This window comes from Hylaeus volcanicus, chromosome 1 (genome assembly GCF_026283585.1).
Source record: "Hylaeus volcanicus isolate JK05 chromosome 1, UHH_iyHylVolc1.0_haploid, whole genome shotgun sequence".
Lineage (NCBI taxonomy): Eukaryota > Metazoa > Arthropoda > Insecta > Hymenoptera > Colletidae > Hylaeus > Hylaeus volcanicus.
The window spans coordinates 2,099,693-2,123,921 of record NC_071976.1 but is presented as its reverse complement, the minus strand read 5'-3'; the positions used below and the strand labels follow the sequence as shown (position 1 = coordinate 2,123,921).

The following is a 24,229-nucleotide window of genomic DNA, read 5'->3' as shown; positions in this document are numbered from 1 at the left end:
CCTAGATTTTCTAGCACATCAACCGCCATTTTGTACGAATTACAGTTTGAAGAAATTTGTCCGCGCATAAAATAATCAACACTTCATTAATTATATCATGAATTTATTTGAAATGTCTAGTATTTCTAATTCTTATGAACTATATGTACAGATGATAATGTGATAAAGTATAATACACGCATTATTTTAACATGTGTTAACAAATAAATGCTCTAATCTAACATACTAAAAATAATTAAGTTCTAATTTTTGGACTGGGCCCACAAATCCACGTTTCACTTTCCTTTTTCTCAAAACGTAATACGTGTAATACATTACTCTACTTAACCCTTGTATTAACACGAAGCAATTGATACTGTACAGTATTGTGTGTACTGGAATTGCTAATAAAATAAATCAAGAAATTCTTCCATACTTTATGAATTTATGTTCGCGTGCCCTCCATAGTATTTATGTTTTATTATTTGTTGCTTATGCCTTCAGCACAAGTAATCGTACATTAAAAAATTGCATTTACTTATAACAACGCGTGTGCTATATGAGAATAACGTAACAACGAAAATTAACGTTACCGATATTTTATTTCATTTATAAATAAAATATCTACAGTATGTTACACGTGCCTAAAATTGTAACGGCTTTTGTTAAACATTAAATGATACACCGGTGCCATTCGATATCTTCCTTAAACAAAATACAACAATTTTAATCAGGCGCCGTATAAGATGCTAAAAATAAATATTATCGAAATATTTCTTGCGTACGAATTTCTTGTATTACTTTTATTTGCCTCGACGTTAGAAAAAGTTAGACACCAGTCCATAGTTGTTAGTCTTTTCAATGGCAATAGAATCTTTGAAGTCATGATATGACTAAATGTAATTTATAAATAACAAAATATACCATTTCCACCGTAACAGGATGCCTAAGCCTTTCTCTTATATGGAAAATCTATGATGGTCAACATTAATTTATCACTATAATTATCTATCTCCATACATATATACATACACGTTTTTTTTTCATATATACATACTTAGTTGTTTTTTTTTTATGTAATAGTAATAGCGAATGTGAAAGTTAATCAGTCAGTAATACTAATTTAAGCCTCTGTTTTGAGAGCAGAATCAGTTGAAACTGCGTATTAATACGCCATAAAGGATTTCGCTTTTATTAATTAGTCGTACCCTACTTTTTTTTTTTTAAACAGAGTATAAAACATCCAGCGAATGTTTTTTTTTTTTTTGTAAATATGGAAAATTATATTACATAAATATCTTTAACTTTTGTACCTATATGAAATTGTAGGTTATAACGGAAGACCATCTCAGGCGGCTTTTTATATGTTCCACAATCTGTCAGGTTTGAAGACTCAATAATAGTTTCTTTCATTTTTCTTTTCTTGTCTTTTTTTACAAAGAACTTGCAAAGTGTCATAAAGTGTGTTACATTAAAATTTTAAATTAACATTCATGAGATATGTTCGATCTTGATAAATACTTAACCATCACGAAATCCGCTAATTAAAAAAAAAAAAAAATAAAATAAAATATTAGCGAAACAGTTAATTACCTTTCGTAAACGATTCTTCAACCACGAATTTGTTAAATAATTAATATTTTATTAAGCATAACACAAAGGAACAGCATATCGATTCTAATAAAAGCAATGCAAAATCAATTGCACATTTTCTGGAATGATTATACTCGTAAAGTAATAAAGAGTTGAAAATCTCTTGCAAACACTGGTGACATATATCTCATTGATTGTTAATGTGTATCGTGTTTTTAATGGTATCCTAAGCTGCATCTTTTCTTTTTATTGATTTAAATATTTACAACACTGACAATATCTGAACAAAATAAAATACATCACTGTGTACGGTGTTCTTGATAACTGAATTTTAGAAAATACAATTTTCCAAGATTCAAAACTTAAGATGATTTACCTAATAAGTCTTGATAAACTCACGTCACAATTTATATTAAACCATTGTTGTGAATTAATAACATTTTTAAATTATTTTGCAGCTAGTTATCAGGATACGTATTAGCGATAGCTAGGAACTTGGAGAAGCATTACTTCCATCTCTTTAAATATACAAATGCCAAATTTGTTTGATATTCGTTTAGCATGTTATGTAGGTGAATTTTAAACAATACACCTACAGCACTTCATGTCCATTAACGAATCGTATATTAGCACTTTCTTTCTCCGAATCACATTACGATTAGAACTTTCAGTTTATTTACAAAGAAATACTACGCGTAAGATACTCTGCAGCAGAGGTAGAAAAATGAAATGAAATGAAATGAAATGAAAAAAAAAAAAAATAATGAGGAATGGTCTTGATAATTATATTTTCTGTTCTTGCTTTTCTTTCACTTGTCGTCTTAGAGTTCTGAACGAAATATTAAAGAAAATTGTTATTAATCTTAATATAAAAGCATATTTGAATTGCCAACTGTGCAATGCTAGTTTTATACATCTCAGTTTTATTTACAAGCAGACTTTCGCCGCATAGATACACTTTGGAGAAAGAAGTAGCTTGCAGTATGTCACGGATCCCTTGTATATAAAAGGTAATCATCATCAGTTGTATGCACTCTCTGGCACATGACGTCAGTATAGATTCATCTATATTTCGCGTTTTCTTAGAGCACATAATGCTGATTTGTTACACACGAGTCAAAGTAATCGGCTTTTTCAAAATGCCGAGTGATAGTAATCATAAGTAGGCCAGTAAGGCTGTAGCCAGTCCTAGCTGGTGCGTTGACGCTTTTTGGCAGGGTGTTCCTCAGAGGAATGTGCTGGTGCAGGTGCAATCACCATGTCTCCTCTATTGAACATGTACTTCAATTGGGGCATGTATTTCATTATACTTTTTACTTGTATTAAAGGTAGCTCCTCGTTCAAAGACGAACACTTCCCAGCTTCCATTAACATGTTCATTTGTAACCTTTAAAGAAAAGCGTTTAAAATTAATAGCTCTTTTACTATGTACGAACGCGCGAATAAAGACGGTAATGTCTTACCTATTTCCTTGATATAAATCTATGTGCAAGACATCAGTAATAACCTGTCGACAACCATTGATGTCACAGGCTGGAAAATACTGAGCGACGAAATCGGAGAGCGTCATCAACAATTCGGAGTAAATGTATGGCTTGAAATTAATACAAGGTACCATCTTATCTTCGACGAGTGCTTTCTGAATTTGATAAGGTTGAACTTGACAGGTTGATACATGTGTTTCCGGTATCGATATCAATTGTTTCCTACCTCTCGAATCCCTACAATTACACATTTCGATGTTATAATCAACACATTAATTGTTTATTTTTCCGAGAATGTTCCTCGGTTTAAAAAACAGAAAACATACGATCCCGTACCTGGAATTGTTATTGTTACCATTAACTGGTATTAATGGTGGTGGGTATTTTGTGTGAGATGCGTTATGTACGGATGGTGTATGCCTTTGTTGGTGCAACAATGTAGATGTCGGCGATGGCATTAGAGCTTGTACTTGTTCGCTTAAACCAAGCATTTGGGGGTATGTATTTGCAGTGACTGCATTAGGTACACCTAAACTAGGTGTAGTATACGTAGACGTAACCCTAAAATTAAAAAATTTTATATTCGATTTTAAAAAATATAGAAACTTAAATTATAATTTAGTTAAGCTGATTCGTAATACTTGGGAAAATTATGAAATATTTAATAACATTCACTACTGTATACACTTCATGTACAATCTATATCTTCTTGAAAACAGTTTGGAATAATTTATGTACCAAAGCAAATGAAAATATGTACATTAAATATTAAGTAACTATGTACATCAAGTACTAAATTTTAACTATTTATACTGTTGCAATTAGAGATCCCTACAAAATGTATACATTGATTCATTATATATTTAATAACATCAACAAAAATTATAATACTATAACAACATTTTGTAGATTTGCGTATATTTTAGTATTTTATTTGCTAATTATTAAAAGAATGAATACCATGAGTTAAGGATCAAAGTAATATATTATTGAAGATAATAATAAATAAGTAAATGAAATAGTTATACTACATGTAAAGTGTTTATAAATAATAATAATAATAATAATAATAATAAACAAGTTATTTGCATTTCCCATGTATGTCATCTAATTGAATGAAATTTGCAAAAAAAAGTTGATTACAATGTAAGATGTAAATGAAAAAACAAAACTATACTCCAAAAGGGAATATACGTGTTTAGCGAAATAAAGAAATAAGAATAGTAAACACATAAGTTATGTTTAACTAGGCAATACAGGCAATATATAGTTATTGCAGTTTTGCATAAACCAGAAGATTGTTAATCATAGTATTTTTGTGCATGCTATCTTACTTTTATGTAGTAATCATGACTATAGTACATTTTACAGGGACTCACCAGTCATCCTTCCCATAGGTTGGATAACTATACAAAAAAATCATACATTGTATGTACAAATGCAAAAAGCTATAGTGCAGGTTCTCCACATAATAAAAAAAAGTAATCTTTTACAAATACAAGTATTATTATGTACTTTCAAACAAACAAAATGGGTCCCTAAAGTTTTGATATAGCATGCTCATTTTATTCTAACGACACTGTATTAAATAATCATTTAAAAATTTTCGTATGCACTTACGAACTATAGGAAAATACGAACGTTCGAATAAATGAATCATCGAACGAATACAACACGTATATTTAATTTATCTTCACCTTGGATACTTCTAACAATGTATTAAATGAAACGAATCGTAATTAGCTTTCGAGTAGGGAACAATATTAAGTATGTATGGATTTAAACAAACTATTTCACTGCGTGCTTTTTAACATTTAACTCACACCTAATATACTGGTCTCAATCGCTAAACCGAAAGCAAGTACAAAGTATCGATAATGCTATGTAAGGCAAGAAGAAATGCTTAATAAGTAAAAAAAATTGTTTCGAATATTTCAATGCTTTATAAAAAAAAAAAAGAGAAAAAAAACACATATTGAAAACCATGTCAAGAATATTCTTTGCTACTCACCCAAGATTAGATTGACTGGAATGGACTGTTGCTCTGACAAGAGGGGGTGGTTGGGCCTGAGCGACAGTCTGCATAGTCGTAACCGGGTATACTCCAGGATACTGAGCTGTTGCACTGCCGCCACCCCCTCTACTTCTAGTTGGTTGTTGGGAATAATTTTTTGGTTGCGTAGACATTTGCTGTATAATTAAAAGATAGAAAAATACGTGTCAAAGTCTATGGTAATAATTTAAGAGTGTCGAGTATTAAGCGGTTAAATACGTTTCTACATCGAAATATGTTCTGTTTATATAGGAGTCCTTGAAAGAAACTTACACTGTGCATGTTTAAAGTCGAGGGCATTCGTATAATGGAATTCGCCTGAGAAACGAGCGCTGTTTGGAAAGTGGGCTGACCACCAACGAGCCCCGTCCAACCGTTAACATTTTGCACAGAGTTCAACATCGGTTGCGTTACGATATTCGGCCTGCCAGGAGGAAGTGCCGTCGGCGACGAATGCGCGGGATGCGTAGTCACAACAGGTCTCGGCTGGTTGACGACACCACGCTGCTGTTGTTGTACTTGGGGCGCATTAGAAACCGATCCACGGGGTAATATATTACGTATAGGAGCAACACGCGCATCAATTGGTGCTTTATTCACATTATTTTGCACGGTAACGGGTTTCGTCGCGGGTGGTGTCGGCGGTTGTTTTGTCCATCCGCCACCGGTACCACTACCTTTGCTAGTCACTAACAACTGAGAGTCCATAACTTTAGTCGGCCAATAGTCCTCGAATCCCGTACCAGGAGGAAAGTAACTTTTAATGTCATTCAAACTAATCACCGAGCATGTCTCACTTGCGAACAGTTCGTTACGAATACCCTGTACTTTGCAACAAAACTTCAAATACGACAAGTCCCAGCCTTCGAGCTTCTCCGCTTTCAGTTTCAAATTCTCTGTCTCGCCCTCGAAGTAAAACAACGGCACGTATTGAAGACCATCCTTCACCGTGTAGGGAACCACGGATTCCTTGTTTATACGAATGAATCCGCATTTCTCGGCCTTGTGGCCGCCAGACACGTTGGGATTCGTTCCCGCCGTTAATTTCGTGTAACACACGTCCAAAAAGGTGTAAAACTCCTTGGCGTCTGACAGTCGAACCACCAAGTCTTTACACGTGAATTGGTCTCTACCGAATTGATTCTCGCAATGTTTCACGTTTATCTCGGTGAACAGCTTGCTCTCCGCCTCCGTAATATAATAACTTCTTATGCACGTGCAACTGTAGATGTCAGAGTGCAGGTAACTCAGGTACTTGTTCAGCAGCTTAGATTCTAAAATTCGTACGGCGCAATACTTCTCGCCGGAACGAAATATGTACGGTATGTGACAGTCGTCGAAACTCGTCCATCCGAAACGTCCTCTTTGACTCTCGTCGTCTGGAGGTACTTTACCTTCCGCGGGAAGGGGTTTCGTTGGTGCACCGGTCGACGAATCGGCCGGTCGTTTATTCAAATATCCTAAAATGCCAGGAAGATTCGATTGCGGAAGGAGACACTGCGGTGGCCTTTGTTGCGGTGGCCCCGCTACCCCGGTCACCATTTTCGCCTTGTTTGCTTCCACCATTTTGGCCGCCAGTTCTCGGATTTCCGCCTCATCGGGAAGTTCTTGTTTGACGGCGATTTTATCAAAACCTGAAACAGTGGAAAATAAAATAATTAGATTACTCGAGTTGGTAAGATTAACATTAAATAGTAAAAAGAAAGCAAATTACAATTAAGAACACTTTCATATACACAACACTCATCCCTCGGCAAGTAACACAGTCACGCGCGCTTGTAGTAATTCAATTACCACTATTGTTTACATAGGCAGAAAACATAGAAACTGGTTTCACTGCTTAACCATTACACTCAACGTGAATAGAATGATTCGATAATTGAATTTAATACAATCGAAGATTTGATTTATAAACGGATAATAACAAGTGAGAAATGTTTAAACTATTGCGGAAAGAATTGTTCGACGAACGCGGAATAACGCGAAACAATTATTTTTCACTGGAAGAAGTATTAAAGAATTTCACTTTAAAAGATTCACTCTTGCCGAATTTTGTGGAATCGTTGAATGCACAAGAAATTTAGGCGGGAAGTCGACGGAGAAGAGCGCGGGAAAACATATCGCGTGTCAATGCTCGGTTACGATATACGTATATACATATAGTCGGTAATGAATTCCAACAATTATCTCTTATCATCCTGTTATACGCATCGCATACAAACGATGACCCTGCGCGGTCTTAAATTTCATTTAACGAGTTAATCCATTTGAGATTTAAACCGTTTGTTTGTATCGTAAGGAACTGAACTTTTATGCTGGGACAAATTTCGACGCTCTTACGATGCGGTCGAAGTATACACGTGTATGCGAACCATGCGCATGTCACAGACACAGTTTATCCGGAAAATAATTAATACATTGATAGATGGAATTAATACAAATTCCAAATAGCAATTATCGCGGGCCAAAATGTTTAACGGATTAGTAACGCACAAGTATTAATCACAATCACGGATAATTGCTTATACACTTTCGTACAAAGCACAGTTGTAAGATAGACATAAAAAGCTCACTCCGTAATATATTTACACGAAAACGGTTCCATTTAATTTTTATACCGCACGATAACTTATTTCTAATCTACGTTCGGAGACCTTCTGTATTTTACATAAAAAATATCACACTTTGGAAGAACACGTAAAGCGGTCATGTAGAAGTGTCAAATTTGTTTGTATACTCAAATGCAATATATTCACTTGTAGTTTCATAAAATTCTCAAGTACACCGAAGACACTCCGTATTAATTGACAACGCACCGTTGATTCCAGTCATTTCCCACGATCGCTCTCGAATGAATATTCAAACGAGACAATCTTCGATTATTACTCCGATAGAGTTAAACGTTCAACGAACGTTTCGTTTATTTCGATGAATTGAAACACGAAGGCAAAACGCACAGAATCCTCACGCTCTTTTCTATCAACGTTACTAACAAAAACACAACGCTGACCGAAATCACGCGGACATACACCGGTCGAGGAACTATTAACAGACTTTGCACACTAATTTCGCAAAACGCAACATCTTTCTTCGATACGAAAAGACGTATTCATGACGTACTGAGTGACACTTGATCGGGTGGTGCAGTCTGCGATGGACTCCTTTTCTCGAGCCATATGGCGTCCGTACTGCTATCGGCGTTCACTATGTGCATATCCATAATGTCGTTCCTCATCTTCGACGTTCGTTTGTGTATTTTAGTTGAATTTAAATCACATTTCGACCGAGGCAAAGGTGGACGCACCAGCGGAGAGGTTATACGCGAGTGCGTCTGCCTACCGATGTGCACTGTCGATGGAGACGACACGCGACCATGTTACACGACGAGAAGCCGAACAGAGGCTCGCACGGAAAAGTTCCCCCTGTTTCGACTCTCTTTGCCTTCTAGTTTTCACGCTTTCCCTCGACGTTTCACTTTGTCTGCTGTCTACAATTATAGCAGGTAGGGGCGAAACAGTTGACCACGCACAACTCTCGAGGGATACATTGGGGAGTAGATAAACGTACGTAGACGGTACCGTTGACACTGACTACGTACATGTTCTTTGAACGGGCGTACCTCTGGACCCCGGCGAAGCTTTGCCGTGGATTAAGGTGCTCTCGATGGAGGGTAGCGCCATTTTACACGGACCTGGCCTTTGTAAATCTCCGATTTCAGGCCGTACAGTAGGCCATGCCGTAGCATCGAGCTGTCTGCCTGCAGCTGCACGGGACACTAGGCATTCCGCGGTCTAGCCGACCACGAATCCTACGGACCAGAGCGGCACGCTCAGTTTTCCATCGGGACTGTACTGCTAGGTACGTGCCAGTATCGTCCTCCGCGCACACATGTCCAGTTCACTTTAACTTTCCATTTTTAGGAATCCATTTGACGGTTTTTATTACGTTCCGTACTTTTCACCAATCATCCACTGGCACATCCAACTTTTACATCGTTACACATTTTTTTCCCCGATAAATCTAACGTTAAAACGTATTCCATCGAGTCCTGTTGGACAAACAACAAATTAGTCGACGTTAAGAGCTCGCGATGCGAGAGACACGAAAAATTGTACTTGTAATGTTTATAGATACTTTGATCTCTGCTGTTTCATACGAAGAACGTTAAATTTTTATAAAATAAAATTATTATACGATTTATGAATTTGCGATATCATTCGAAATTTAGATTGAACCTTTGCGTTATCTCGATAAATGTCTATTGTTGGGGATTGACGGAGAATCCGACAGCTGTCGCCATCTATCCACTACATCTAATATTATTAACTAGGATCTAGTTTCTCGATGTGAATTAAATGTAACGCATGCGCCGATAATTTGCATCAAGTAAATGTAAAAGTAACCGTAAGGTGTAATATTGCTAATTAGAGTATAGTTATGCATCGTAATGTTTAAATAGTTCAATGTTGCAAGAAGTATTAATTCGATGTAAAGAACTATTTGTTAATGTATCAAGAGCAAGTAACTCGTATAATGCGAAGCAAATTCTTTTTATACTAATTGTAATATAGCCGCGTACTTTGATGTTCGATACACAGTGGTATATAAGAGCGTTGCGTGGCGGCAGTCTTTAGTCGAAGCCGAACAGTGACAAGGGAAGGGTGTATTCAATTTTGTGGTATAAACTTACTAAAATCTCGAACAGAATACGATTAACGTAAATAGTTATCTTACACATCGTGACTTTATGTACATGTGGATAATACTGTTCTTTACGATAACGTTGGTCCAAAAACATTAGAAGATATAAAACTATAAATAATCTTGTTAATGCTGTTTCAATCGTAATATTTTATAACGAACAAAAATACAAGTGCTGAGAAAACTAAGAAAAAATAGGAAAATCTTTATATCCTCCGTTAATACGCATGCCTGTCCCATATGCCATGTGAACGTCGTTCAAGTTCTTCACTAGCAAAAGTTCTATCAGTCTTTGTGTATTATCACATGCCTTTTAAACACACTTCGCCACGTTGGTAATGTCTAAATATGTGTTTGAAAATTTGCACGATGAACCCCGTTTCCGTATTGTAACGATTTGAAACCGACTGTACGCACACTGCCGACAACGAATAAGAACTGTAGAATAGTAGGCGAATGTATCGTATTTACGAGAAGAAACGCATTTTTGAAAGACGTTAAAAACTACAAATTATATCCTTCGAGTTCCGTATATTAAATATCATTTGACAACAATATCTCCTACAGTGAACCTTCATATATAATTATTGTGTTCGTATCACAATGTCATAAGAAAACTCATCATATAAGACGCTCCTTTTTTACTAATTCAACAAATTTGTTCTTCCCTGTAAAAGTGACATATTTTGAGTTCGTCACTTGTGTTTAGCCGGAACATTAATTTTCATTTAGGAAAATATGAAATGTTCACTAGGTACGTTACTGTATCATATAAATAGGTGAACCATATATCGTTGATCAGATTTCGCATCGTGTGTTAGGGATCGGCTGCAGCAGCTAGGTACATACCGCTCAAAGAGTGGCCAGGGCCAGCGCGTAAGATCGCGCAGACGATGTGACAACGTCGCACGGTCGATATGCTCTTTCAGGCAAAGTGCCAAGATTGGTAAACGCACGCGGGGGTATATAGTCGTGGTTTCAGGTGCCCTTCCCTCCTCTAACACCCGCGTTTCACCCCCCACTGCGACTTCAGGAACTTATCCGTGGGATTCTGCGTGATAGTGGGGGTCAAATAACAAAAGTGGGGGAATTGAAACTGCGCAGAACCCAGCCAGATGTACATCGCTGTTTGTGCCTTTGCGCAGCTCTTACATACATATACCCAACGGCCTCCTATGTACTACATATGTATTATACTTATTATTTTAATCATGATTTACGACCGCAGCGTTGCCAGTTCTCGCTGCAGACACGCCCACTCTCTCTCTCTCTCTTTTTTCACTTTTCAGTAATATATTATACGAATACATAGAAGATGTATGCGGAGAAAAGGAACGTCGCTTGATCGATACTTAAAAGAAATATGCAATAAAAAATACCTACGAAATCCGTTTATCATCGTCATATTAATATACTATGAGTATATTTCCACGGCATACTGGAATATACCTTGTACGTATCGTTAACTGAATGTACTAACACGGAAAAATGAAGACCAAAATAAAACTCGAGAGAATTACAAAATTTGAAAGAAACTAATTAAATATAAATAAGTTAAAACGTTCGATTATTCGTCGTCAGCTTTTTTTAAAAGTTATTGTAACAAAAACATCACCATTCCAATGATGCGACGTTGCCATCGTAAAATGGGCGATGCGGCCTTGATTGGCCCGATTTCTTCCACGATGTACGCTGGGCCAGTCGTTTTGGCAACACTGGAAGGTCGTAGCGATCTATTTATAGTAGCCCCCTATTGCTGCTGTTGCTATGCCGAGCGAAGGCACACTTAGTCTGAAGGGAGGGGAAACGGTGGAAAATGGAGGGGGAAGAGATTACCAAAGAACAATATGGCGTCGAACCGGATGTGCCCTCTTCCAATCTATTCATTCTCTTTGCCACAACTGCGATATATTTCTCAGTCTTTCTTACATACTCTGACATTTTCTAGTCTCTTTTTCCTCTCCAACAACGAAACGTTTGTTATTACGTTTTGTTCAATTATGAAATCATTAGAACAAACATTACGTAACGCAGCGAAATATTGTACACCTAGGTACGTTTAAACGGAATATGCTTCCTTCCATCGTGATAAGACGAACGACTTGAAGGTCATCGTTTGGTTCATTTCATAACAGAGGGTACGCGACGTATGTTTAGTGGAAAGGTGAACGTTCGATTGCTACGATGGAAAAGAATCGTACAAGTATGTTCTATCATTTTTGTAGACGTAATTTTTTTGCGCAACTCAGTAGAATTGCACATGGCGGCGTACACTTGTAGCAGCTGACAAGCTTCATTGTGTCTGTCCCCATAGCATACAAGTACGCATGCGACTTGTACGAAGCCGTTGCCTCGGGAGTCCTCGGCAAAGTCCGTGAAACTGCCTCTTTGTTACATCATTCTTCGGTTCTTATGTAGTACATAGGGGCGGGTACATTATGTACTGCGCGTGCACATATTTCCCCCCCAAGCTCACGCTCTCCTATGTACAGAGTATATAGTCGCTTTAGCATATATATGCCGGCGGAGTAAACGGGCGGACGCTCGCTCGCGAAGGAGCGAGTCTGTGATCCATGTTACACGAAGCGTAGAGGTGCGGAACAACTAGAACGAATGCTAGTACATACAGTATAGATGTTGTGTTATCGGTAATTTATGGGCCGTAATAAAATATACTAATTCTCATCTGAAATTCACCTATTAAAAATCTATTTTATATCGATATGTTCACAAATTTTTATGAAGTTGTTTCACAATTAAAACATTAATATTTTTTAATATACATATTCGCTAAACAAATTTAAATATAAATATTTAAGTAATTCGAAAAAAAACGTACTTTTATAACAGGAAAAAATTATTTATTATACACATATATATAAAGTTACTATATTATGGCTGGTGAAAATTATATAAAAAATCGATAACATGAAATTTTAACAAACCGTTGAAATTTATTGTATGAACGCAACAATTTTTATTCGTACATTCTATATAAATTAATAAAAAAATAATATATAACTATGAATCTCCCTTACACGGTTGTTGTATATTTAAAATGTCATACTCGATGATAATAATTGTTTACTTTCTATGAAGTATGCTAACACGTGGCGCCGAGAATTCTGTTATTACGTTAAGTATGAAGGAGAAACAGTACCATTTTCTTTGATCATAACAATCTCAAAGACGGCCGCCATACTATCCCCCGCCAATGTCTGCGATCGATTAACTTTCGATGTTCTTCCACCTTTTGTGTTGTACCAATTATTTCTTCACATATTGATAGTAGAATGATCATTGGTGTTGCTAATCAAGGTACGTCGTGGTGTCTATACGTACTTAAATAACACTTCGACAAAAATTCTGTCTTATATAGAGTAGTTTCTAACCACACAACAAATAATTGAAAAATAGGATGAAATTCGATTGATAAACAAATGACGATCATCTTTAAAAATTGAAAAGTATACTGCATTCATGTGGACTGTATACATGTATGCACTAACGTTAACGTTATATATTTTATGTCGTTTAGTTGCACTGAAATGATCGAGCAAAAAATTACTTGAATTGGTAATACAAACTATTGTATAAAACTCTTTGGTTTTAAAAAGCGAACTATCCTAACCTCAAATTTCAGTATACACACATACATGTATACTGTATTTCGATAAATAAATAACGGATAAATATGTGTGGGAAGTCATTCACAGTAATTTGAAGTAGGTACATTTTTATAAAAATGTAAAATTACATTCTGACGTTCAAGAGAGTTTCCTATTTACACGGATTGTTGATGAAAATTGACACGTTTCAAGTTTCGTACTTGTGTGATTCTCTAATTTAAGTATTCGTAACACAGCGTCTTTCTAAAAAACATCTACGATATTGCTAGGATCATCTTACCATTTGCTTTAAATAAACCGTGACGTCATACCTTGCAAGCACAGACGGATAAGTTGAAATGAGAATAACATCCTTTTATCGATCATACATCGAAGAAATATCGAAAATAAATATTCTTGTCAAAGATTTGTAAGTACAATGTAAACAATAAGTTATAACTAGTACTCGGCAGAATGTACAAACATTTTTGTAAACTATGTAAATAGGATACAAATACCATCGATAGAAATTTAAAAAAAAACTTGAGAATCCTAGTAAACAGTCACGTGATTTCTATATTACGACAATATAATGAAATGATACATCGATACTTTCTTTTCTATTATTTACATTATCGCGTATCGTTCAAAAACAATTCATATATCCATCAGTTTGATTGTATCCCTCGCAAGAAAGCACAATAAATAATTGTATGCCCACGTGACTTAAAATTTGACCTATTCGTAAACCGACGAGTTCAGACACGCTAATTTCAATATTTACAAACAGAAGAGTCATTGAAAAGTCATTGTCAACTAGTTGTACGAATATTTTGAAAATTAGGGAAGACTTAATGAAAAGCACGTCTTAGACTTTGGATACGTACATCCAAGTTCCACGTGTCAATGTTGTAACGTTAAGTGGTCAGCAGAGGAGTTACAGATGTTTGACAGGTAGTCAGATCGAGGGACCACGTTTCGCCGGGTCTGCACGAGGTGCAGCTCGTACAAAACACAGAAAGCATGATGTGTACTTGAAGGCACTGGGCGAACACAAACACATACACACGCGCAAAGTCGATGGTAACGCGATTGGACGTGGTAGGAAATCGAGTGAGGAATACAGCAAAAGAGGAAGAAGGACGGAGGAGTTATCCAACGAGAGAGTAATACTAGCGGTAGGAGGTGAAACAGAGATAGATCACATAGAGAGAAAGAAGACAGTTGGGGAGTGGGGGAAGGGAGGCAGAACGATACGCGCGAGTCTGATGTCGTCGCCGCCGCCGCCGCCACCCATAACCTCAAAGCTTACCTATCGTGACTCGGCATTCGACGACTTGTACGTCTTCGTCGTGATTCTTGTCATTCATCATCTTCTTCTTCTCGTTAACCTGAATGTCCATGCACATAATTCCACCACACGAAACAACACTTCCGCCACGCGGTCTCGCTACCCCTTCGTTCTCGTGACATTTACATTAAACTGCGTGCGCGCGCGCGAAATACTCACTGCACGGGGGGGAAAAGCGAAAGGGTCGTGTCGCGCGAGGGCGCCGCGAAATACGCTCTCTATGTTTGTTAATCTATTTGTAAGTGTACTTGACAATGGGACACGACGTTTTGCACAAAAAGATCGCGGGACTAGATCGCGCGAAAACGTTTGTCGATCACCCGTTCCAACTGTGCACGCAATTCTCTCGCGGCCCGCGTTTTCTGCTGTTTTGTGCGGAGGTGAACCGAGAGGCCGACCGGGTTCCGTCCAGATTTGAATGTGGTACACGTTGCCAGTTCTTTCTCGTATCCCCCTCCGTCCCCCTACCACTCGTCCTTATGTACTTAACGGTTGCGACGTTGCCGCACATCCGGTACCACCGGCCAGGTGGTGGGGGAAGGAGAATTTCGCACAGGAGTGGGGGATGTACATAAGTACCTGACAACGCCATAGTGGGGACTCTCTAGGAGAAGGGGCGAGCAGGGGGTATGTACATAGAGGAGGGAGGGGAAGGATTGTTGGTCGGGAATGGGAATTTTCCATGACGCTTCAGGGCAACAGCGACCGTTAGCTGGGTCACGTGGCTTTACCGGAAATCGTAAGGGCGACGCGCCACGATGCGCGCGCCCTCTTCTTCCGTCACAAGTCCCAATGTTTTACCCGAGGATAATCTACTTCTTTCCGTAATCGAATATTTTTTTAACAACGTCACGCGATTTTTACCGCTTTTCTTTTTCTCTCGTTCGATTTTTTTATATTTAGAAATCAATTTTGCAATCGCATTTTCTTCGAAGCGTCAAGGTCGCACTAGAACCTCCCTAACGCAAAACGGAGTTAATGCCATAACAAGAATAACACGATTCTCTTTCTCTTTGTCGAGATATACAATTGAAATAAAAAAAAGTAAAATTTTATGAATCTTAATTGTTCGAGATCAGTACCTCTAAAGAAATGTAAATAGTCTTAACGTGTCCTTAAGTGACTCTTTTTGTAATCTAATGTAATAAATAAACATGTAAAGCGTTTGAATGGTAGACTATTTATTAAAGCATATGTTTCAGATCGTATAAGGCAAGGATTATGTATCTGCTATCTTAAAATTTATGTTAATTGTAATACAAAGTATAATGTATACACGTATTATTTATGAATGCAAATGTAAATTGGAAACACAAAATACTTCCTTTTCGCTATTACTTTATTTCTATTTGCATAGTATGTGTAAGAACTAGTTCTTCATATAATGTCTGAACAATGTCTGATGCCTCCCTAAAAGGGTAATAATATATTATTGTTTACATAACATGTATACCTTTGGTATGTGTAACATCGCAAATAATGTACCACAAAGACAGGATATCGTTTATAAAGTAATACAATTTATATTGAAAAATGTAATACAAAGTGGTTTATTTCTCCATAAATTAATATGCACATTTTATTTACATACATCAATGCAAAGTAACGCGTATGGTTTCTATTTAATTTACAAAATTTAAATAAACAATTTCAGTGGAAATAATAATCTGCATTGAACGTGATAATGCAAAATTATTGCAGTGCGCATTCGGACAAATCGGAACCACGCTGTACTTCTTCCATATTTTTCGTAGCTTGTAAAAGGCCTTTGGTGCTTTCGGCTTTTTTCATCCAAAGCTGAAACTGTGTATTAAAAAAACATTAACATCTTCCGTTAAATTGTGTGGTAACTCGCAAACCAAAAATGGAGAAGATATGGAACCTCGAAGATCCAGAACTTGGAGTCAAGTTCACCCAATTTATCTACTTTAGGCTGGCGCTTAGGGCGATCTATGATAGCTGCCACTAAATTGCCCTCATTTTCTTAAGTATACGGATTTTTGATATGCACGATGACAAACTAGAACATCCACGAAACGTCTGGCCATTTTCAAGTTTATAGGACAACCACGAATAACCGACTCAAATTTAAGAGATGAAATCGCCACCCTCGTTTTGAAACGAGAACAAAATTTTGGTAACGCTACCATAAATAATGAGTTTTATGCAGTTTATAAAACGAATCAATTATTATTAATTTCGCAAATGGCGGAAGGAAGAGTGGCGGGAGCAGGGGAGTCTGAGAGTAGTGGGAATGATAGAAGCGGTTGCTTTAATAAGACTCTGTTTTTTGTTTATCTGTAAATGAAGTGAAACACACACATAAACATCGTAGGATTATTATATAATACCCCTGATTATATAAAATTTTATATAACTGAAAGTTGCGACAGTAGGTTGCACTTGGATTGCAAGTGAGCCATCATAATAAACTATGTTTCTTTATTTCGCAATCCCTATTCTATACCTTCGTGAGGCAGGACATAAAAAATAGAATTTTGAGTCGCTTCTGTATAACCCCTTTGCAATACCCCTATCTTGGTTTACTCGTTCTTGAAACTATTCGAACGTTAACTTGGAAATTGAAATTTTGAAGTATACGAGGTAAAATTGGGGTTCGTACTTTCGTAGATAATCACCTGTTTATATAACAAGTCTCTCCTTCGACCCGCAGGTTCTTTACCCAACAAAGGCAACAGCAGTCCTAAACAAGATTGAAACTTTTCTAACGCGAGCCCATAATTCCCTTCCGTAAGATATTGTTCGGCAGCTTCTCCTATTTCTAGCGCATCCGCCATATTGGTTGTGGTTTTGCTAAGAGTTCCTATTGATAAATACACGGATTTTTGAATCGTAATAAATATACAGTCTTGCATATAACTTAATTGTTGTCTGAGAATTGCGATACAAACGTAGCTCGTGATACACAAACGAAGATGTTTGGTTCAAAGATGGTATTCTGTGGACCGACGAAGAATTTCCTTTGTCCCCTAACCGTAAACATTTATCTTTCTCGTTACTAGCATCTGAACATGATCCTTTCAATACCTCCGCTCTCTTAATGTAACTATTTACGTGTGACCTCAAAATCTCTTTCCGTTTAAAGTCGGTCTCACCTAAGAACGTACCATACACATATTTTTAGTTTATCGATCCATCGTATCGATCTGTTTATGAATACATTATTATACTATTATTATAATAAATATACGATTTTCGTCCTATACGATCTATTCGTATTATACGAGAGATATTGTCGCGTTATACGAGGTTCCGCTGTATTAACACTAGGTTCACGGATCATTTTGACCCAATCCTATTTTCACAAAGTTTTACTTGACTTCGCTTATTAAAGCGATACTTCAGTAATAGAAATCTGATAAGAAATCTCGGTAAACCTAGCGTTAAACAGTAAAATCGCAGGTTCTTACTTGTGAGTATCGGAATGAAGTATGTAAGAGCCTCGCAGTAAAGGTGAAACGCTTCTTTAGGATTGTTTTCCGCGTCCATTTTCACAGCCTTCTGCACTAACTCCGCCGCCTTGTCATAATTTTCCTTGGTTGGCGCGTGAGCCAGATCCAGAAAATCGTGGGCAAAAAAATCATTGAACGATATCCTCTCGTCAGGGTCGTGCTTCAACAAGGACGTCAATAAATTCCGGCACTCGCGCGACACGTGCGATCCTCTCGGTAACTGTTGTTCACGATGGCAGGCGTTAGCATCATCGTTCCAGAACAAGTTCAATAAACAATTCAAAAGAAGAACGAAATTTCGCGTTGAATGGTGGTGGATGGGAGCGTTTGGAAACAATAGAAACTCCTTTATCGATCCACTTATTGGATATTATTACTTGGGATAAATAAGGAATTGATGTATCTAATTTTACAACATACTTCCATAAATCCGGGAGTATTATTCCGACTATATGTTGAAATCAAAAAACACAATTCTCGGATGACCTTAACCATTCCATTTTTTGTGATTGTGCGTATCAGAACGTGCGCTTACGATGAGTCATTTGTTATTAAATATATATATATATATTATATATTTTATAAATTTTACTTAGGTCACTTTTTGTCTCACAATAAGTCATAATCTGCGTGCTCATGTTTTGCGCAAAACTATCATGACGAAGGTCACTATGTATTATTAAAGTTATCTCGATGTTATTGTATTCGTAAATGTAATCGCGGACATAAACTTTGAGATCTTGACGAAATGACCTTGAGAAAAATTAGTTTTAAGTCATCGACGTTGATTCATCGCGTCCACTACCACGAACCAATCACATGTAGACTTGACCTTCACATAATTTTCAAGATATTTAGATGGCACTTCTCGTATGTATACCGTTCGCACACGAGTGGTATCGTATACAGTTATACTTAATTACGTCATATGTTTTCGTGTGCCAATCTATGTGCATTGACATATGTTGCATATGTATGTAAATACAAATTATATGTTAGCTATAATTACAGTCGATTACGCAACTATACTTGGCCACATACTTTCTATGTTTATATATAGAAGATACAGCAAGTGTGTAAATTGCGTACGTTTATACATGTGTACACGTACTTCATCTACACCTAAATATTAACAATTAATAACTAACATTATCATATGCATGTACAAAATGCATGTACAAAATGCATAGACAAAAGATCAGGAAAAGTTACCAACTATTCTCAACTTACCCTAATCTCAAACAACAAGTGCCCCATTTCTACTAGCACGAATCGCAATTCTACTGATACCATGCACTGTTAATGCAAATTCTTAAAAAAATTTATTTAACTAAATTAAAAATCTCATTTAATTAAATTAAAATTTTAATGAGAAAAATGGCGGTTCTGTTGTCGCAAACGCCCTGTGCTTTACTTCTACGGCGCGCTTTTTCCATTGTGATTCCATTATCATGGAGTGACCGTGTATATGGTCGCGATCGAAATTAACCTCCGCCGTTATAGAAGAATGTTTCTATACGGAAAAGGATAATTTACGGAAATATATGTACCGTTGAAGTAATAGAACGTTGGAATAATAGAGCTTTCGGATAACAGAGGTTCTATCGCAGGAGGTTCTCCTGTTTAAAAGGAATAAAGTAACGGTGAAAAATGATGCGAGGTAAGACCATGTGAGCCGTTCATTATGGATGTGGTAGAGGTCCATCTTCTTGCAAAATGGGGTAGTTCGCACAGACTTCGATAAAACATACAGTAGACAAATTAAGACTCAGGACCACTTCCATTTAGGATCTTATATTTCTGCAATAGGGTTTCGAGGTCCTCCTGGTCCGAAGGACCAAAGCAAGGGTTAGGTCTGGGACCAAAACAAACCCCTAGAGCTCCCTTTGGAAAAACAACCATTTACCATTTTCACAATGAACGGTTCATTTCTGGCGCTATGCAAAGCAGATCCATATAGTAGTCACCTCTATAGGTCGGCAGTCCTTGATTTTGTCTGCCAGTTCTTGAAAACTGCTGCTACAGTACGGAGCTTTTCCGAAAAGGCATTCGTACATGATCACACCGACGCTCCAAAGGTCGACGCGGGCGTCGTACTTGCGTTTCAATAAAATCTCAGGCGCCATGTAAAGGGGGGATCCCCGAATCGTAAATTTTTGCTCCGAATTCGAGAGGTACTGCGCGAAACCGAAATCTGGAATGAGAGAATTAGTGGCGAACGAGTCGAGAGGCGAGGTTGGCTTGGAAAATGACCTAATTCGAAATCACGAAACCTTCTCCCTCCCTGCTGTGATCGATCTAGGAGATCCATCGCGAGGAATGGCTGGAAGACTCGAGGTTTCGAGGATTTAAGAACCTATCTCTGGGAATAACAAAAAATAGCGAATAATCAAGGTCTTGTGGAATTTTGTATTTTCTTGGAGTAGGGGTGCCTACGATGCTTTTCATTTTCATCGCAATCCAACGACCTTGCCTTTTAGAGTCTCTATTCGATAGTTTCCAAACTCAAATTAGAAGGGGGTGTATCTCATTTCAGAGAAATTGCGAGGAATTTGATCTTCGCGGCCCAGAAATTCAAAGGGTTAATCGCGGTCTAGATTTTCGGATTTCGTTACGTTCTCGTCGGCTACCACTCGACATCGGACCGCAGAGGGTTGAACAAACCAATGTTGTGGGGCGAGGGGAGGTTTCGTAGATTTCGAGCGAGGTCTGTCCTATCCTAACCTCCGACTTTTAGTATCAAATGGGGCTTTCTAATTAGCAGCAAGTTTTGCGGTTTTAAGTCCATGTGGGAGACATTGTTATCACGCATGTACTTTAAAGCGAGCGCGAGCTGTTGCAGGAATCTCCGGCATATTTGTTCGGGTAGCTTGTGCTTCTTCTTGATGAAACTGGATAAATCACCGGCGTCGCAGTATTCCATCACGATGTATATGTGCCTGCGTTAAGCTACACGATAGAGTGTGTAAAATAACCTTTGTATAGATTGCTCGAAACAGTCAGTGGATCACCTACTGGCATAATTTTATCATTAAGTGGGGTATCGATACTCGAACGGTCGCAGGATGTTCATAGATTCCTGATACTACCCGTGTAGCATTCGATATACTATGTACGCATGCAGATTCTTTCTCTATGACGTGAAAGTAATGTCCTGTACGTAAAACGTGCATGCATTTCATATGCATTACTTGGTTATACATCGCACTGTATAATGTGTACATTCACTCTTGTACTTTATTTGCGTATGTTCCACTGTATGGGATGTTTATATCCATTGTTGATTAAGCGTATTATACTATTTCATATTCAGTGTGTATAGAGTGTCGTGCACGTAGTTGTTTTTCTTAATGCACATCAGAAATATATTTTTCAAGTATTTCAGTGTATCGATTCACTCTGCATAGGTATGAATGTACATTATACGTGTAATATATGGTATACCCAGTGTATGTGAATCGTGTACATGAAATGTATATACGTGGAAAGTTTTAATGTTCATTAACCCGGTTACATTTGCTTATGCACTTTGTGTCATCTGTATGTAAAACACAATAGTGACACGTACATGATACATGCAATATATATAAATGAATATACATTATATTGCATGTCTAAGTGTTTTACGAATAACACAGAAGTTGTACTCAGCAAAATAAACGAAAAAGTGTTTAAACAACTTTCGACTCGTTATTTACTCAATGCAATTAATATTATTTAAATAAAATGATATTTTTCGTATCTCTGGTACAGAGCAACCTATGAATCTCATGATGAAATTTCATACTGTTAACATCTTCAAAACACCCAATAAATGGACAAATTGATGGGCAATTCGATGCCCTTTTGGTAGCTGAAAAAGATTCCAATGTATTGTTTCAGTTCGAGCTGTACAAATATTTTATTTCCGCTGCAATAAAAAAAAAAATGAAAAAAAAGGTTCCCATTAGCAACATCGCCTCGTTTATTAACCACTTGTTATTATTTTCCAATAAATTGTTCATTTTATTGTTATGCTATTTACTACTATACTTTCCAACAATTTTTAGACTTCAGCGATTGCCAATGGGTTCTCGATAACTTTTCGTAAAAACCTTTACAACTGGGGTAGTACAATTCAGAGAGGGTGTCGTAAACGAGCATCGTCAGTTTTCCAAACTTTTCCATAAAAATTCTTTGCCTTTCATTGCGACACATATGTTGACCAGAAGGAAGCGAGGTTAAGCAACGGAACACCGAGTCCTCACCTGTTGTAAATCTACCAGCTTGCTTTCCTCTGTCAAAGAGCGCCATGTGTTTGCAAAAATTTCACATTTTTCGACCACCCCCTTTCCTAACGTTCACGAATGAGAAATCAATTATGCTTGCAAGATCAATTGTTAAATATGAAAACCTTTCTTTCCGTTATCGCACGCCTGTGACTGAAATACATATGGTCATTCGTTTCGGTTGTTGACCCCATACCTTCAAGTATTCCTGACAGAGTTACGGTAACATTCGTTTTAAGCAAGCCGAATTAAAACATCTTTATCTGTGTCAGGGTAACGGTAAGAGTTAGCTACTTTTATTTGTGTCCTATTTCTTATTTAGGCGAACAAGACATGAGAAAGAATCTATGCTAAAAAATCTTCCTTTGTTTATGGATTCCAAAAAAAAAAAAAAAAAAAAACAAACATTGATTTGTATATAGGTATATATTTTGCCTGATTTGTGCCACCTTGTAAGAAATTCGTCAAAAGACACGTGACACTGAGTATGAGCGAATAAGTACCTGCGATCTTCGATCTGCTATACTAACGCAGTTTTACGTATAGTGGAGTGAACAAAGGAATTGACTTGACTGGTGGGGGAAATACCAAGAACGAGAACCCCCACTCAGGGTCTTGATTAAGGCATGAGCCGTAGGGGGATACAATCCAGGGCCCCCCCACCAGCTGGAGGGCTCCCAGCAGGGCCGATCTTAGCGTGTTCAAAGCCCCCTCCCCCCCCCCCCTCCTCTACAAATTATTAATTAACGCCCCCTCTTCAAAATATAAATAGACGCCTATGTACGAATAACCAAGTGACGCGCTTATCATATTAATCTCCTTTTGCTTAATTATTAATGTTTATTTTCTCAAAATAGTACTCAAAAAACTCCCTTGACCCCTTCGCAACCACGAGGAACAGTGACGACTACAGGTAAGTATTCAATGCACACACGAGTTACGCACAAAGGCTCCACGAGTCTCATACGCTTTCGCCGCTTCCGATCGAACGTGGCATTTTCTTGTCCAAGGTTATCCGAAGGACATCCTGCCATGTGGGTGAATTCCTCTTCCCGTCAGCCAGAAGGACATGATAAAAGAATCGTATATTCCTTCTTAAATATGGCAACGCTGAGCGTTTGCCCTCTACTATTGGCCCAAGGAAAAGTTCAGCAGGGATTCGACGTGGAAATACGTAAACTCAACTGAGGCTACTCAACTGGCGCCAGTTAACGGCGGCGATGACTATACCTGAGAGACGGATCAAGTGGTCCTCGAAGATTCACGGTTGAACCTGAAAGTCTGAGTCTTTAAGCCTACATAAGTAGAAAGCATAAGGTTCGAGCCGAGAGTTTATGACTTGAACCGCGTGAGCTCCCAGAGCTCGGGACTTGAAGCCTATTTCAACCAACTATGTACTATGTATCAAGCCTCTCGGTATTTCCGAGTCGCACCCGATATACCCCGACTGTACCCGAGCCGAGTATGTAGCATCATATGTACTTATCACTCGGGTACAATCGGAACACCTCGGAAACGTCACATAAAGAGACTCTACGCTAGTGTTTTCCAAGCTAGGGGGCGCGACCAGTGATGCCATATCGCAGCCAGCAGTCGGGTGGAATTTCCCCCACTACTGAAGCACACTAATGCACGAGCATGTATATATGAGTTAGGCCAGTTTCGAGCGGAGCTGCCAAATCGCGAGCAGCGATGCCAGACGCAGCGGCGGAAGTTCTC

At 37.8% G+C, this 24,229-nt stretch overlaps 2 protein-coding genes across 7 annotated transcripts; both read right to left on the bottom strand.

Annotated features, from left to right (window-relative positions):
• Nucleotides 1–86: 86 nt before the first annotated feature.
• On the bottom strand, nucleotides 87–16,124 carry LOC128884534 (uncharacterized). Of its 6 annotated transcripts, none has more exons than XM_054137963.1 (7): nucleotides 14,731–16,124; nucleotides 5,383–6,743; nucleotides 5,068–5,246; nucleotides 4,436–4,462; nucleotides 3,393–3,617; nucleotides 3,036–3,293; nucleotides 87–2,959 (listed from the first exon to the last, which is right to left on the bottom strand). In XM_054137963.1, exons 1-7 carry the CDS (start codon nucleotides 14,825–14,827, stop codon nucleotides 2,761–2,763), a joined length of 2,346 nt encoding a protein of 781 aa, XP_053993938.1. In that variant the 5' UTR covers nucleotides 14,828–16,124; the 3' UTR covers nucleotides 87–2,760. The 6 variants fall into 6 exon arrangements, with proteins under 6 accessions (XP_053993938.1, XP_053993940.1, XP_053993942.1 ...); XM_054137965.1 differs by lacking the exon at nucleotides 14,731–16,124 and adding an exon at nucleotides 8,708–8,959; XM_054137967.1 differs by lacking the exon at nucleotides 14,731–16,124 and adding an exon at nucleotides 8,729–8,959.
• Nucleotides 16,125–16,267: 143 nt separating this feature from the next.
• Nucleotides 16,268–21,320, bottom strand: LOC128884535 (serine/threonine-protein kinase ULK3). Its single transcript, XM_054137969.1, has 6 exons — nucleotides 20,967–21,320; nucleotides 20,210–20,436; nucleotides 18,201–18,462; nucleotides 17,682–17,885; nucleotides 17,409–17,593; nucleotides 16,268–16,572 (listed from the first exon to the last, which is right to left on the bottom strand). Exons 1-6 carry the CDS (start codon nucleotides 21,163–21,165, stop codon nucleotides 16,462–16,464), a joined length of 1,188 nt encoding a protein of 395 aa, XP_053993944.1. The 5' UTR covers nucleotides 21,166–21,320; the 3' UTR covers nucleotides 16,268–16,461.
• Between the last annotated feature and the right edge of the window lie 2,909 nt (nucleotides 21,321–24,229).